General features: G+C 42.0%; 1 protein-coding gene across 4 annotated transcripts in view; it reads left to right on the top strand.

The window, feature by feature from the left end:
- The window catches only part of cdc42ep1b (CDC42 effector protein (Rho GTPase binding) 1b), a 38,683-nt gene extending 31,689 nt beyond the window's left edge, over positions 1-6,994 (top strand). For all 4 annotated transcript variants that reach the window (XM_061884561.1, XM_061884563.1, XM_061884565.1 and 1 more), the window contains one exon: positions 6,151-6,994. In XM_061884561.1, the coding sequence (XP_061740545.1) occupies positions 6,151-6,737 (587 nt within the window). In that variant the 3' untranslated portion in view covers positions 6,738-6,994. The remainder of the gene's footprint in view (positions 1-6,150) is intronic.
- Positions 6,995-15,289: the final 8,295 nt, after the last annotated feature.

Raw genomic sequence — 15,289 nt, 5'->3', positions numbered from 1 at the left:
ATAACTGAGTGGAGGCCTAAATGTATATTTTTTATGCATATATTGCATTGGTTTTTAAAACAAAAAATATGAAAATGGGCCCCGCATGCTTTGATTTTTCAGTCTACCTTGTCACATAACCAAGCTCGGAGTCCAACTTTCACATTCTCTAAATATCTAGTTACACTAATCAATAATCATATTAATTATTGTATAAAAGTAATATATAAATAAGTATGTACATCAATAAATGTATAGGATATATATATGTATATATATATATATATATATATACTATGGGCGTAATAGAGGACCTCCCATTGTCTGTGCTGTAAGCAGACTTTTATCTTTAAAAAGTCCATTGTCATGTCTGTCATGATGTTTGTCCGTCATAATGATAGTGAATGATAAGCAATGTTCCCAAAAAAGTGCACTTCCTTTTTAAGTATGAGAAAAATCACATTAGAGTGTTACAGAGAATCCAGCACGCAATAAATGATGACCAGTTGCTGCTCACACTTTTCACTCTCTGACTCTGTGAACACTTGCAGACAAAAACAACACAATAAATGTCACACACACACCCACACACTCACACGCACACACACACGAAGAGGCACTTTGTTGGCAATCTTTCAACATCATTCCCTCAATCCTCCATGACAACCAGCTTACATGCAGCCTTCTTTGGACTCATCTGAAATCCCCTTGGCAACACCTGTTACACACACACACACACACACACACATACACACACACACACGCCTGTTCACATTCTTTACTAAACACAACTATACACACTCTTTACTACAAACACCTGTATACACTCTTTACTACACACAACTATACAGACTATTTACTACACACACACACCTGTACACACTATTTACTAAACACACACCTGTACACACTCTTTACTACACACACACACCTATACACACTCTTTACTACACGCACACACCTGTACACATTATTTACTGCACACACCTGTACACACTCTTTACTACACACAACTATACACACTCTTTACTACACGCACACACCTGTACACACTAATTACTACACACACACACCTGTACACATTATTTACTGCACACACCTGTACACACTCTTTACTACACACAACTATACACACTCTTTACTACACACACACCTCTACACACCCTTTACTACACACAACTATACACACTCTTTACTACACACACGCACACACCTGTACACACTCTTTACTACACGCACACACCTGTGCACACTCTTTACTACACACAACTATACACACTCTTTACTACACACACACCTGTACACACTCTTTACTACACGCACACACCTGTATACACTCTTTACTACAAACAACTATACACACTCTTTACTACACACACACCTGTACACACTCTTTACTACAAACAACTATACACACTCTTTACTACACACTCACCTGTACACACTCTTTACTACACACAACTATACACACTCTTTACTACACACACACACCTGTACACACTCTTTACTACAAACAACTATACACACTCTTTACTACACACACACCTGTACACACTCTTTACTACACACAACTATACACACTCTTTACCACACACACACTTGTACACACTCTTTACTACACGCGCACACCTGTACACACTCTTTACTACACACAACTATACACACTCTTTACTACACACACACCTGTACACACTCTTTACTACTAACAACTATACACACTCTTTACTACACACACACACCTGTACACACTCTTTACTACACACAACTATAAACACTCTTTACTACACACACACACCTGTACACACTCTTTACTACAAACAACTATACACACTCTTTACTACACACACACCTGTACACACTTTACTACACACGCACACCTGTACACACTCTTTACTACACACAACTATACACACTCTTTACTACACACACACCTGTACACACTCTTTACTACACACAACTATACACACTCTTTACTACACACACACCCGTACACACTCTTTACTACAAACAACTATACACACTCTTTACTACACACACACCTGTACACACTCTTTACTACACACAACTATACACACTCTTTACCACACACACACTTGTACACACTCTTTACTACAAGCGCACACCTGTACACACTCTTTACTACACACAACTATACACACTCTTTACTACACACACACCTGTACACACTCTTTACTACTAACAACTATACACACTCTTTACTACACACACACACCTGTACACACTCTTTACTACACACAACTATACACACTCTTTACTACACACACACACTTGTACACACTCTTTACTACAAACAACTATACACACTCTTTACTACACACACACCTGTACACACTTTACTACACGCGCACACCTGTACACACTCTTTACTACACACAACTATACACACTCTTTACTACACACACCTGTACACACTCTTTACTACAAACAACTATACACACTCTTTACTACACGCACGCACCTGTACACACTCTTTACTACACCCACACACCTGTACACACTCTTTACTACAAACAACTATACACACTCTTTACTACACACACACCTGTACACACTCTTTACTACAAACAACTATACACACTCTTTACCACACACACACCTGTACACACTCTTTACTACAAACAACTATACACACTCTTTACTACACACACACCTGTACACACTCTTTACTACACACAACTATACACACTCTTTACTACACACACACCTGTACACACTCTTTACTACAAACAACTATACACACTCTTTACTACACACACACCTGTACACACTCTTTACTACACACAACTATACACACTCTTTACTACACACACACCTGTACACACTCTTTACTACACACAACTATACACACTCTTTACCACACACACACTTGTACACACTCTTTACTACACGCGCACACCTGTACACACTCTTTACTACACACAACTATACACACTCTTTACTACACACACACCTGTACACACTCTTTACTACTAACAACTATACACACTCTTTACTACACACACACACCTGTACACACTCTTTACTACACACAACTATAAACACTCTTTACTACACACACACACCTGTACACACTCTTTACTACAAACAACTATACACACTCTTTACTACACACACACCTGTACACACTTTACTACACACGCACACCTGTACACACTCTTTACTACACACAACTATACACACTCTTTACTACACACACACCTGTACACACTCTTTACTACACACAACTATACACACTCTTTACTACACACACACCCGTACACACTCTTTACTACAAACAACTATACACACTCTTTACTACACACACACCTGTACACACTCTTTACTACACACAACTATACACACTCTTTACCACACACACACTTGTACACACTCTTTACTACAAGCGCACACCTGTACACACTCTTTACTACACACAACTATACACACTCTTTACTACACACACACCTGTACACACTCTTTACTACTAACAACTATACACACTCTTTACTACACACACACACCTGTACACACTCTTTACTACACACAACTATACACACTCTTTACTACACACACACACTTGTACACACTCTTTACTACAAACAACTATACACACTCTTTACTACACACACACCTGTACACACTTTACTACACGCGCACACCTGTACACACTCTTTACTACACACAACTATACACACTCTTTACTACACACACCTGTACACACTCTTTACTACAAACAACTATACACACTCTTTACTACACGCACGCACCTGTACACACTCTTTACTACACCCACACACCTGTACACACTCTTTACTACAAACAACTATACACACTCTTTACTACACACACACCTGTACACACTCTTTACTACAAACAACTATACACACTCTTTACCACACACACACCTGTACACACTCTTTACTACAAACAACTATACACACTCTTTACTACACACACACCTGTACACACTCTTTACTACACACAACTATACACACTCTTTACTACACACACACCTGTACACACTCTTTACTACAAACAACTATACACACTCTTTACTACACACACACCTGTACACACTCTTTACTACACACAACTATACACACTCTTTACTACACACACACCTGTACACACTCTTTACTACACACAACTATACACACTCTTTACCACACACACACTTGTACACACTCTTTACTACACGCGCACACCTGTACACACTCTTTACTACACACAACTATACACACTCTTTACTACACACACACCTGTACACACTCTTTACTACTAACAACTATACACACTCTTTACTACACACACACACACACCTGTACACACTCTTTACTACACACAACTATACACACTCTTTACTACACACACCCACCTGTACACACTCTTTACTGCAAACAACTATACACACTCTTTACTACACACACACCTGTACACACTTTACTACACGCGCACACCTGTACACAATCTTTACTACAAACAACTATACACACTCTTTACTACACACACACACCTGTACACACTCTTTACTACACACAACTATACACACTCTTTACTACACACAACTATACACACTCTTTACTACACACACACCTGTACACACTCTTTACTACACACAACTATACACACTCTTTACCACACACACACTTGTACACACTCTTTACTACACGCGCACACCTGTACACACTCTTTACTACACACAACTATACACACTCTTTACTACACACACACCTGTACACACTCTTTACTACTAACAACTATACACACTCTTTACTACACACACACACCTGTACACACTCTTTACTACACACAACTATACACACTCTTTACTACACACACCCACCTGTACACACTCTTTACTGCAAACAACTATACACACTCTTTACTACACACACACCTGTACACACTTTACTACACGCGCACACCTGTACACAATCTTTACTACAAACAACTATACACACTCTTTACTACACACACACACCTGTACACACTCTTTACTACGCACACACCTGTACACACTCTTTACTACACACAACTATACACACTCTTTACTACACACACACCTGTACACACTCTTTACTAAACACAAGTATACACTCTTTACTACACACACACCTGTACACACTTTTTACTACAAAAAACTATACACACTGTTTACTACACGCTTAAAGAACTCAAAGCGCTTTGACAGTATTTCCACATCCACCCATTCACACACACATTCAAACATTCACACACTGATGGAGGGAGCTGCCATGCAAGGCGCTAACCACCACCCATCAGGAGCAAGGGTAAAGTGTCTTGCTCAAGGACACAAGGGACGTGACTAGGATGGTAGAAGGTGGGGATTGAACCAGGAACCCTCAGATTGCTGGCACGGCCACTCTCCCAACTTCGCCACGCCGTCCCCAAGGGATATGAAACGTCGTGTTAATTGCAGGCATTACGGTCAAGGCATAGGTCAGGCTGATTAGAAAAATTAAATATACTGCAAAAGAAAGGAATCATAAAAATGGAGTAAAAAAAATAAATAAAATTAAATTTATTCAGTAATATTATTTCTATGTCAATAAAATTTAAGTGGAAATGAAAATACAGCTTCTTTGCTTTAGTCATATTTTTTGGTCTTGAGGAACTTTTCTATGATTTCAGCTCCTGTTTGTTAGGTGTGTCACTGTGGGGGGCATGGCGTAGTGGGTAGAGCGGCCGGCCAGAAACCTGAGGGTTGCGGGTTCGCTTCCCACCTATTGACATCCCAAAAATCGCTGCCGTTGTGTCCTTGGGCTGGTCACTTCACCCTTTGCCCCCGGTGCTGCTCACACTGGTAAATAAATGATGAATGAATGATAGGTGGTGGTCGGAGGGGCTGTAGGCGCAAACTGGCAGCCACGTTTCCGTCAGTCTACCCCAGGGCAGCTGTGGCTACTGATGTAGCTTACCACCACCAGGTGTGAATGAATGATGAGTCCCACTTCTCTTCGAGCGCTTTGAGTGTCTAGAAAAGTTATTACTACTGCCACAAGTGGTGGAAAAGTGTACTACAACTGAGTACTGCTGGGCCCGAAACAAATATATGATTAAAGACGGGTCTTCCCTATCAGGTCTCATCCTGGAGGTTTTGTGCTTTCACGCACTTTGAGGCACCTAAACGTCTTTTTCCGTGTTTTGCAGGTCTCCAGTCCGGATTTGTCACGCTGCCGCGCTTCTCTCGCCCGGACAAAGCGTTCCCAGACGTAGACGTCCTCAGAAGATCTGTGCGCGAGCAGCGTGGCAAAGCCCCGACCCGCTCGGACTCCCTGACCTCCTTCAGCCTGGACCTGGGGCCCTCCCTGATGACTGAAATCCTGGGCTTGTTGGACCAGCAGACCGCAGGTGAGGAGGAGGACGGCTGCTCCGCAACAGAGACTTTTCTCAGCCCCGTGGCCAGCTCCAATAACTCCCCGAAAAGGAACGCCAATGGTCAGGAGGACCCCCGCAGCACCAGCAGGACGGAGGAGGACGGGTCTCAGGAGGACCCCCGCAGCACCAGCAGGACGGAGGAGGACGGGTCTCAGGAGGACCCCCGCAGCACCAGCAGGACGGAGGAGGACGGGTCTCGTCACACGTCTCCTGCCAGGGCGGAACCCGCCATGGAGTCTGAGCGCTTCCAGAAGGCGGCGGACATTCTGTCTCGACATTACGGGGGAGGCGCCGTCAAGAGGAGCTTTTCCAAAACGTCCTACAGCTTCTCGGAAGAAGAGGAGGAAATCAAAGTGTAGATGAGGACATAAAACTGCGGGAGTTATTTAAGACCTAGTTGGAGCTGGAATGTTGTCACTTTGCATACTCACGTGGATCTGTGCATGGAACTATGACCTGGGATGTCAGACCTCCTGATCAACTCATGACATTCATCACTTGGAATTAATCACACAACTTCAACTGTTTGGAGGAAATAAATGTTCTATGTACAAACCCCAAAAGCAGTGACGTTGTCAGGTTGTGTAAATGGTAAATAAAAAGAGAATACAACAAATCCTTTTCAACTTATATTCAATTGAATAGACTGCACAATGGAAATGGAATGGAAATGATTTATTGTCAATTCTTAACATGCACAAGACACATACTGTAAGAACTGTCTTGCCTCTTGGTGAGAGTGGTCGTGTTTTTCTCCGCTTCCTCCTTCCCTGCTTGCTTTCTGTGTCCTTGTCTTTGTCTGAAGTTTTCTAAAGCCTCTTTCTTTGCGCTGTCCTCCGATGTAAACATCAATATGAATATGATCAGCTGGACCATCGACGAAATTGATACAATCTTTTCGACAAGGAAAAGAGGCCCGGGGGAGCCTGGCTGCTCTGATGGAACCATTGCTGCGGGGTACGTGAGAGATTCGTAGGAAAAACGGAGGCCCATGTGCCTCTCAGCCCTTTCCATCGAGGACGTGGAAGACATTTGCCTATTTGGAACTGTGATCGCAGGACACCTGCTGATTGGGCTGGGCATTGCTCTGGTGTATTGTCAAATTCGGAAGACGATGGCAGCCACTCAAGGGGCCCAACGGCTGTTCAACGCAGTGGAAGGATTGGGTCGGGCTGTGGGAACACAGACTGGAGCCATTTCTGATCTGAATCGCAAAATGGATCTCATCTTGGAGAAATTTGCTGAGAAGGAATAATTAAATTGAAATTGAGAGATCCAGCAAGGACACACACAGAAGGCAAGTCATTGTTTTCGACTTCTCGAAGAAAATCAACATCTTAATCTACGATTTGACTCCCTCGAATGGCCTTGATGCAATCAGGAACAGGCTGTTCTGAAGAACCCCCCCGAGGACTCCTCAAAGATGGTCGCTTTTGACCTTCCTTTTTCTCAACAACACCTGGTGTCAAACTTTGAGATCGGCCCCAGTCCACAAAAACATTTCAACATCTCTCCCAAGTTAATTGGGCAAACATGACGCACACGCCCTTCGCCCCAAAATCAACGCCCTCACCACCGCTTAATTCCTCTGGGGTTGTGGATGGCTGAGTAGTGGTCTAGACCGGCAGCCGGCCTCCAGGGCTTCAACTCACCCCCCCCCCTCTGTTGCAAGTTGGTGTGATTATATGTACCATGTTTAATGTGTGCCAAGCTATGTGAGTTTTTTTCCTTGGACTCAGTCTGGACCCTCCTGAGGGTCTAGCCTTAGACTGATATTTGTTATACTCTCCCCCCCTCTCCCAATGTCACCCTTTTCTCACCTTTTTAAGGAGCGCCGTAAGTGGCTGATCCGTTGGCGGTCCCGTCTTGTCCCCCCTGTAACGTATGTCTGGTCTTAGCCGGACTGTGCCGAAAATGTAATTTCAGTTCTTGTGTCTTGTACATGTGGGAATGGACAAAATAAAGCTTGTCAGTCAAAAGTAAATTTTCGGCACAGCCCCACTAAGAGCAGACATACGTTACAGGGGGACAAGACGGGACCGCCAACGGATCAGCCATTTTACAGCACTCCTTAAAAAAGGTGGGAAAAAGGGGATATTGGGAAAGGGGGGAAGAGTAAAACAATCTCAGTCAACGGCTGGACCCTCGGGAGGGGGTCCAGGTCAAGTCCAAGGGACAAAAACCTCATTTGCAATGCACACATAAACACATTACATTTAATCACGACAACTTGCACGGGGGGGTTGGAGCCCCTGAAGGCCCCGAGGGGAAAACAACCGGTGGTGAAGACGTGGGGTGGGGGAGGGGAGGTGTGTGCGTGTGTGCCCAATGGTCTTGGGTGTGATGGTGTAATGTTTTTGTAGACTGAGGCCGAACTGAAAAAGTTCGACTCCAGGTGTCGTTGAGAAGGGAGGGAGGTCAAAACCGTCCATCATTGAGGTGGCCTCTGGGGGATGTTTTCAGAACAGCCTGGTCCTGTCAAGGCCATTCGGGGGAGTCAAATCGTAGATTAGGATGTTGGTTTTTCGCGAACAGACAAAACAATGGCTTGTCTGTTCTCTCAAATTCAACTCAATCTTCCTTTTCAGCAAACTTCCATCATGCGATTTAGTTCAGAAATCGTCACAGTCTGTGTTCCCACAGCCCTGCCCAAACCTTCTATTGCGACTAACAGCCTTTGGGCTCCTTGAGTCGCTGCCATCGTTTTACGAATTTTACGATACACCAGAGAAAGATAGAAAGACAAGATATTTCATGTTCACACTGAGAAACTTTGTTATTTATTTTGCAAATATTAGCTCATTTAGAATTGGATGGCTGCAACATGTGTCAAAATAGCTGGCACAAGTGGCAAAAAGGAGTGAGAAAATTGAGGAATGCTCATCAAAGACTTATTTGGAACGTCCCACAGATGGTGTTCAGCTATTGGACTTGGAGTATGGTGCGGTTTGTTTTCCCGTTTTGCAAAGCGACCGGATGGGACACAATGTGAAGGTAATGACATCCTTTAATCTTAACTCGAAAAAAGGAACAAACGAAGGGCGCTCACAGCGGAGGTTCAAAACTTGGCTAGAGGGTAATGTCGCCAGGCTGACTGCCTGGCAACTAAAGGCGATTATGCAGCTGAGCCGCATCAAAGTTGCCAAAGAGTTGATGCGGCTCCGGAGCCGCGGGTTGCCGACCCCTGTTCTAGATTTTCCAGAACAAATTTTTTAAAAGGAATTCAAAAGACTTTGAAATAAGATTTGAATTTGATTGTAAAGATTTTCTAGATGTGCCAGAATATTTTTTTTTATTTTAATCATGATAAATTTGAAGAAATATTCCACAAATATTCTTCGTCGAAAAAACAGAAGCTAAAATGAAGAATTAAATTAAAATATATTTATTATTCTTTACTGGCTTCCTCCCACCTCCAAAGACATGCACCTGGGGATAGGTTGATTGGCAAGACTAAATGGTCCCTAGTGTGTGAACGTTGTATGTCTATCTGTGTTGGCCCTGCGATGAGGTGGCGACTTGTCCAGGGTGTACCCCGCCTTCCGCCCGATTGTAGCTGAGATAAGCGCCAGCGCCCCCTGCCACCCCAAAAGGGAATAAGCGGTAGGAAAATGGATGGATGGATGGACAATAAAAAAAACAAAATTAGTTCAACATTGATTTAAATTGTCAGGAAAGAAGAGGAAGGAATTTAAAAGGTAAAAAGGTATATGTGTTTAAAAATCCTAAAATCATTTTTAAGGTTGTATTTTTTCTCTAAAATTGTCTTTCTGAAAGTTATAAGAAGCAAAGTAAAAAAATAAATGAATTTATTTAAACAAGTGAAGACCAAGTCTTCAAAATATTTTCTTGGATTTTCAATTTCTATTTGAGTTTTGTCTCTCTTAGAATTAAAAATGTCGAGACCAGTGTTGCGATCCGTGACTCGGATCTTCACATATTATTGTTTATTTTTCCATCTTTGTTCTTATTCTCCGTTTGATCCGTTTATTTCCTGTTTAGTGCATCACCATGGTTACTTATTAGTTTCAGCTGTTACTCCCGGTTCCTGCACACCTGTTCTCTGTTAATCACCTTCCCTTTATAAGCCTTCCTCTTTTTATTCTTCTGCCTGGGACTCTAGTTTGTTTTCACACAACGGTACGTCTGCTTTGCACTTTTGCTTACATGCAATTCCTGTATTATTCTCGCGAGCTCTCACGCTGCGCAATTTTATTTATTCTTAGCTCTCATGCTAAATGTTTTGTTTTCCCCTTTGTGTGCCTATGTGCCAGTTTAATTTACTATTTGTTTATCCTAGCTTTCGTGCTAGCGTCTTTTGTTTGCCTTTCCTTAGCTCCAGTATTTTTGTTTTCTAGCACCTTTTGTTATTCAAATAAATAGTTCAACCTTACCTTTGATGTGTTCTATTTCGACGCATCCTCGAGGGAATCGAACCCGGCACCACGATGCCGAACAGACGTAACAACCAGCTTGCTAGTAAATAAATACAATTTAAAAAATAGAAGCAGCTCACTGGTAAGTGCTGCTATTTGAGCTATTCTTAGAACAGGCCAGCGGGCGACATATCTGGTCCGTACAGGCGACCTGGTGCCCGCGGGCACCGCGTTGGTGACCCCTGCACTAGAGCAGACCTGGACCATTTAAGCTTTTCTATCCGGCCAGCCGGACATTCCCAAATAATTTTTTTAGATCTTTAAGACTGAAACAGTAGCGTCCGTTATAATGTGCAGTGATGTTTTCAAACTATTGTAAGATTTGAACTACAGAAAGTATTTCAATGGTCGGAAGGTATAGCAGTTACTATGGTAATCTATTGTAAATCACAGCAGCTCAGACGAGGCACCATCCCACAAACAACGGACGGGGTGAGGGCCACCACTTTGTCGACAAATGCCTGAGCAAATTGTTTAAGAACAACATTTCTCAAGCAGCTATTGCAAGGAATTTAGGGATTTCACCATCTACGCTCCGTAGTATCATCAAAAGGTTCAGAGAATCTGGAGAAATCACTGCACGTAAGCCATGATATTACGCACCTTGGACCCCTCAGGCGCAACTGCATCAAAAAGCCACATCGGTGTGTATAGGATATCACCACATGGGCTCAGGAACACTTCAGAAAACCACTGTCAGTAACTACAGTTGTTCGCTACATCTGTCAGTGCAAGTTGAAACTCTACTATAAAATGCCACAGCCATTTATCAACAACACCCAGAAACGCTTCCCTGGGCCTGACCTCATACAATATGGACTGGTGCAAAGTGGGAAAGTGTTTCTGTGTTCTGACAAGTCCACATTTCAAATTGTTTTTGGAAACTGTGGAACAAAGAGGAAAAGAACCATCCGGACTGTTCTAGGGTGAAAGTGTAAAAGTCAGCATGTGTGATGGTATGAATGTGAATTCTCCCTGCCCACTGGGTGTGAGTTTTCCTTGCCCTTTTGTGGGTTCTTCCGAGGATGTTGTAGTCGTAATGATTTGTGCAGTCCTTTGAGACATTTGTGATTTGGGGCTATATAAATAAACATTGATTGATTGATTGATTGATGGTATGGGGCTGTATTAGTGCCCAAGGCATGGGTAACTTACACATCTGTGAAGGCACCATTAATGCTGAATGGTCCATACAGGTTTTGGAACAACATACGTTGCCATCCGAGCCACGTTAGCATGGACGCCCCTGCTTATTTCAGCAAGACAATGCCAAGCCACGTGTTACAACAGTGTGGCTTTATAGTAAAAAAGTGTTGGGACTAGACTGTCCTTCCTGTAGTCCAGACAATGAAAATATGAAGGCTAAAATATGAGGCAGGAGACTGTTGAACAACTTAAGTTGTACATCAAGCAAGAATGGGAAAGAATTCCACTTCAAAAATGTGTCTCCTCAGTTCCCAAACCTTTACTGAGTGTTGTTCAAAGGAATGGCCATGTAACACACTGGTCAAAATTAAAATAAAATTCTAAGTTCATGATTATTTGCACAAAAAATAACAAAGTTTCTCAGTGTGAACATGAAATATTTTGTCTTTGCAGTCTATTCAATTGAAGGATTTGTTGTATTCTCTTTTTATTTATCATTTACACAACCTGACAACTTCATTGCTTTTGCCTTTTGTACATCCACCCATCCATCCATTTTCTCCCGCTTATTCCCTTAAGGGTCACGAGGGGCGCTGGTGCCTATCTTAGCTACAATCGGGTGGAAGGCGGGGTACACCCTGGACAAGTCGCCACCTTATCGCAGGGCCAACACAGATAGACAGACAACATTCACACTCACATTCACACACTAGGGACCATTTAGTGTTGCCAATCAACCTATCCCCAGGTGCATGTCTTTGGAAGTGGGAGGAAGCCGGAGTACCCGGAGGGAACCCACGCATTCACGGAGAGAACATGCAAACTCCACACAGAAAGATCCGGAGCCCGGGATTGAACCCTGACTACTCTGGACCAGAGGTGGGTAGAGTAGCCAGAAATTGTACTCAAGTAAGAGTACTGTTACTTGAGAGATTTATTACTCAAGTAAAAGTAAGGAGTAGTCACCCAAATATTTACTTGAGTAAAAGTAAAAAGTATGTTGTGAAAAAACTACTCAAGTACTGAGTAACTGATGAGTAACCTGTTTGTTTAATGATTACGGCAACAAATAATGCACAAAAACATAAAAATAGCAATGAGCAAATTCATAGCCAGGAATATCTCGTAAGCAACTAAAACAATAATACATATTAAATAATAATACATTAAAATAAAAATATTAAGGAAAATCGAGCCACAATAACTTAACAGCACCATAGCCTCAGTAGGCATTGATTGATTGATTGATTGATTGAAACTTGTATTAGTAGATTGCACAGTACAGTACATATTCCCTACAATTGACCACTAAATGGTAACACCCCAATAAGTTTTTCAACGTATATCAATTACTTAATAAATGACCATATATACATATACACACATATCATATATATATATATATAGAGAGAGAGATATAGATATAGATATACATACAGTATATAATTTATAGTTATTTATTTTGCCGTTTTTGTTGACATGTTAAAGGTGTTTTAATGAATATACATGCATGTTTAACATATAGATTCCTATCTTTCATGAAGACAAGAATATAAGTTGGTGTATTACCTGATTCTGATGACTTGCATTGATTGGAATCAGACAGTATAGTGCTGATAATGTCCATATTTTCAAATGGAGGAGAAAAAAAGTTCCTCTTTTCTGTCTAATACCACATGAAAGTCGTTGGTTTTTGGCATCTTATTTGTCCAGCTTCCATATTCGTTTTTATACACTTTACAAGAAATACATTGGCGGCAAACTCCGTAGCTTGCTAGCTTGTTTGCGCTGGCTTTCAGAGACTCTTATTTTGTTAGTGCAGGCAAGATGGAGCGCCGCTTTTATTGTGAAGACAGGAACTGTGCGATCAGTCTTTTGGCTTTTGACGGGAAGTACGGTTGAAATAAAAAGTGTCTTTTTTCCTTTACACTTTTGATTGATTGATTGAAACTTTTATTAGTAGATTGCACAGTACAGTACATATTCCGTACAATTGACCACTAAATGGTAACACCCCAATACGTTTTTCAACTTTTTTAGGTCGGATTTGACGTGTGGCGGTCACGTGACCGTTTGGTTTTGTTTGATTGGTCCAACGTCACCAGTGACTGCATTTGATTGGTGAAACGCAGGCATGCGTAGTTCCTACTTTGAATGTGTGTCTGACAAAATCAAAACAAACAAAGCGTGCATTAACAGATCCATAAAAAAAAAAGTAGCGAGTAACGAGCTGATTGTAGATAAATGGAGCGGAGTAAAAGTAGCGTTTCTTCTTTATAAATATACTCAAGTAAAAGTAAAAGTATGTTGCATAAAAACTACTCTTAGAAGTACAATTTATCCCAAAAGTTACTCAAGTAGATGTAACGGAGTAAATGTAGCGCGTTACTACCCACCTCTGCTCTGGACCTTCGTATTGTGAGGCAGATGCACTAACCCCTCTTCCACCGTGAAGCCCCTTTTTGTACATCCAAACATGAAATTGAAATATAAATGTTACAGAAAATGTAAAAGTTTGAGCAGGGATTATACTACTTTAGTCCAGACTGTTAGCCAGTTTTGAGCATACAAACAAGTGCATTTGAGAAAAACATTTTTAAATGTAATATTTTATGACATTCTGACAGTAAAATTTCTGTGTGGAAAAAACTTCCAAATTAATTTATAATATGCAAGCAATTTATTGTGATTAAAAAAGAAATCACACTTTTCCAGCTGAAATATTTTGTATATTTAGCTCATTTGTATTATATTTAGCTCTGTATTTTTTCTCACATTGTAGCAGAAATGAAATGGTAAATTTGTATTCACTTTGTATGTATTTATTTCCATCCATCCATCCATCTTCTTCCGCTTATACGAGGTCGGGTCGCGGGGGCAGCAGCCTAAGCAGGGAAGCCCAGACTTCCCTCTCCCCAGCCACTTGGTCTAGCTCTTCCCGGGGGATCCCGAGGTGTCCCAGGCCAGCCGAGAGACATAGTCTTCCCAACGTGTCCTGGGTCTTCCCCGTGGCCTCCTACATCTTGGACATGCCCTTAACACCTCCCTAGGGAGGTGTTCAAGTGGCATCTTGACCAAATGCCCGAACCACCTCATCTGGCTCCTCTCCATGTGAAGGAGCAGCGGCTTTACTTTGAGTTCCTCCTGGATGACAGAGCTTCTCACCCTATCTCTAAGGGAGAGACCCGCCACTCGGTGGAGGAAACTCATTTGGGCCGCTTGTACCCTAGATCGTGTCCTTTCAGTCATGACCCAAAGCTCATGACCATAGGTGAGGATGGGAACGTAGATCGACCGGTAAATTGAGAGCTTTGCCTTCCGGCTCAGTT

The sequence above is a fragment of the Nerophis ophidion genome, linkage group LG23 (assembly GCF_033978795.1).
Source record: "Nerophis ophidion isolate RoL-2023_Sa linkage group LG23, RoL_Noph_v1.0, whole genome shotgun sequence".
In the NCBI taxonomy this organism is placed as follows: domain Eukaryota; kingdom Metazoa; phylum Chordata; class Actinopteri; order Syngnathiformes; family Syngnathidae; genus Nerophis; species Nerophis ophidion.
Note: the sequence above shows the minus strand (reverse complement) of the source record. Positions and strands in the feature narration are given on the sequence as shown.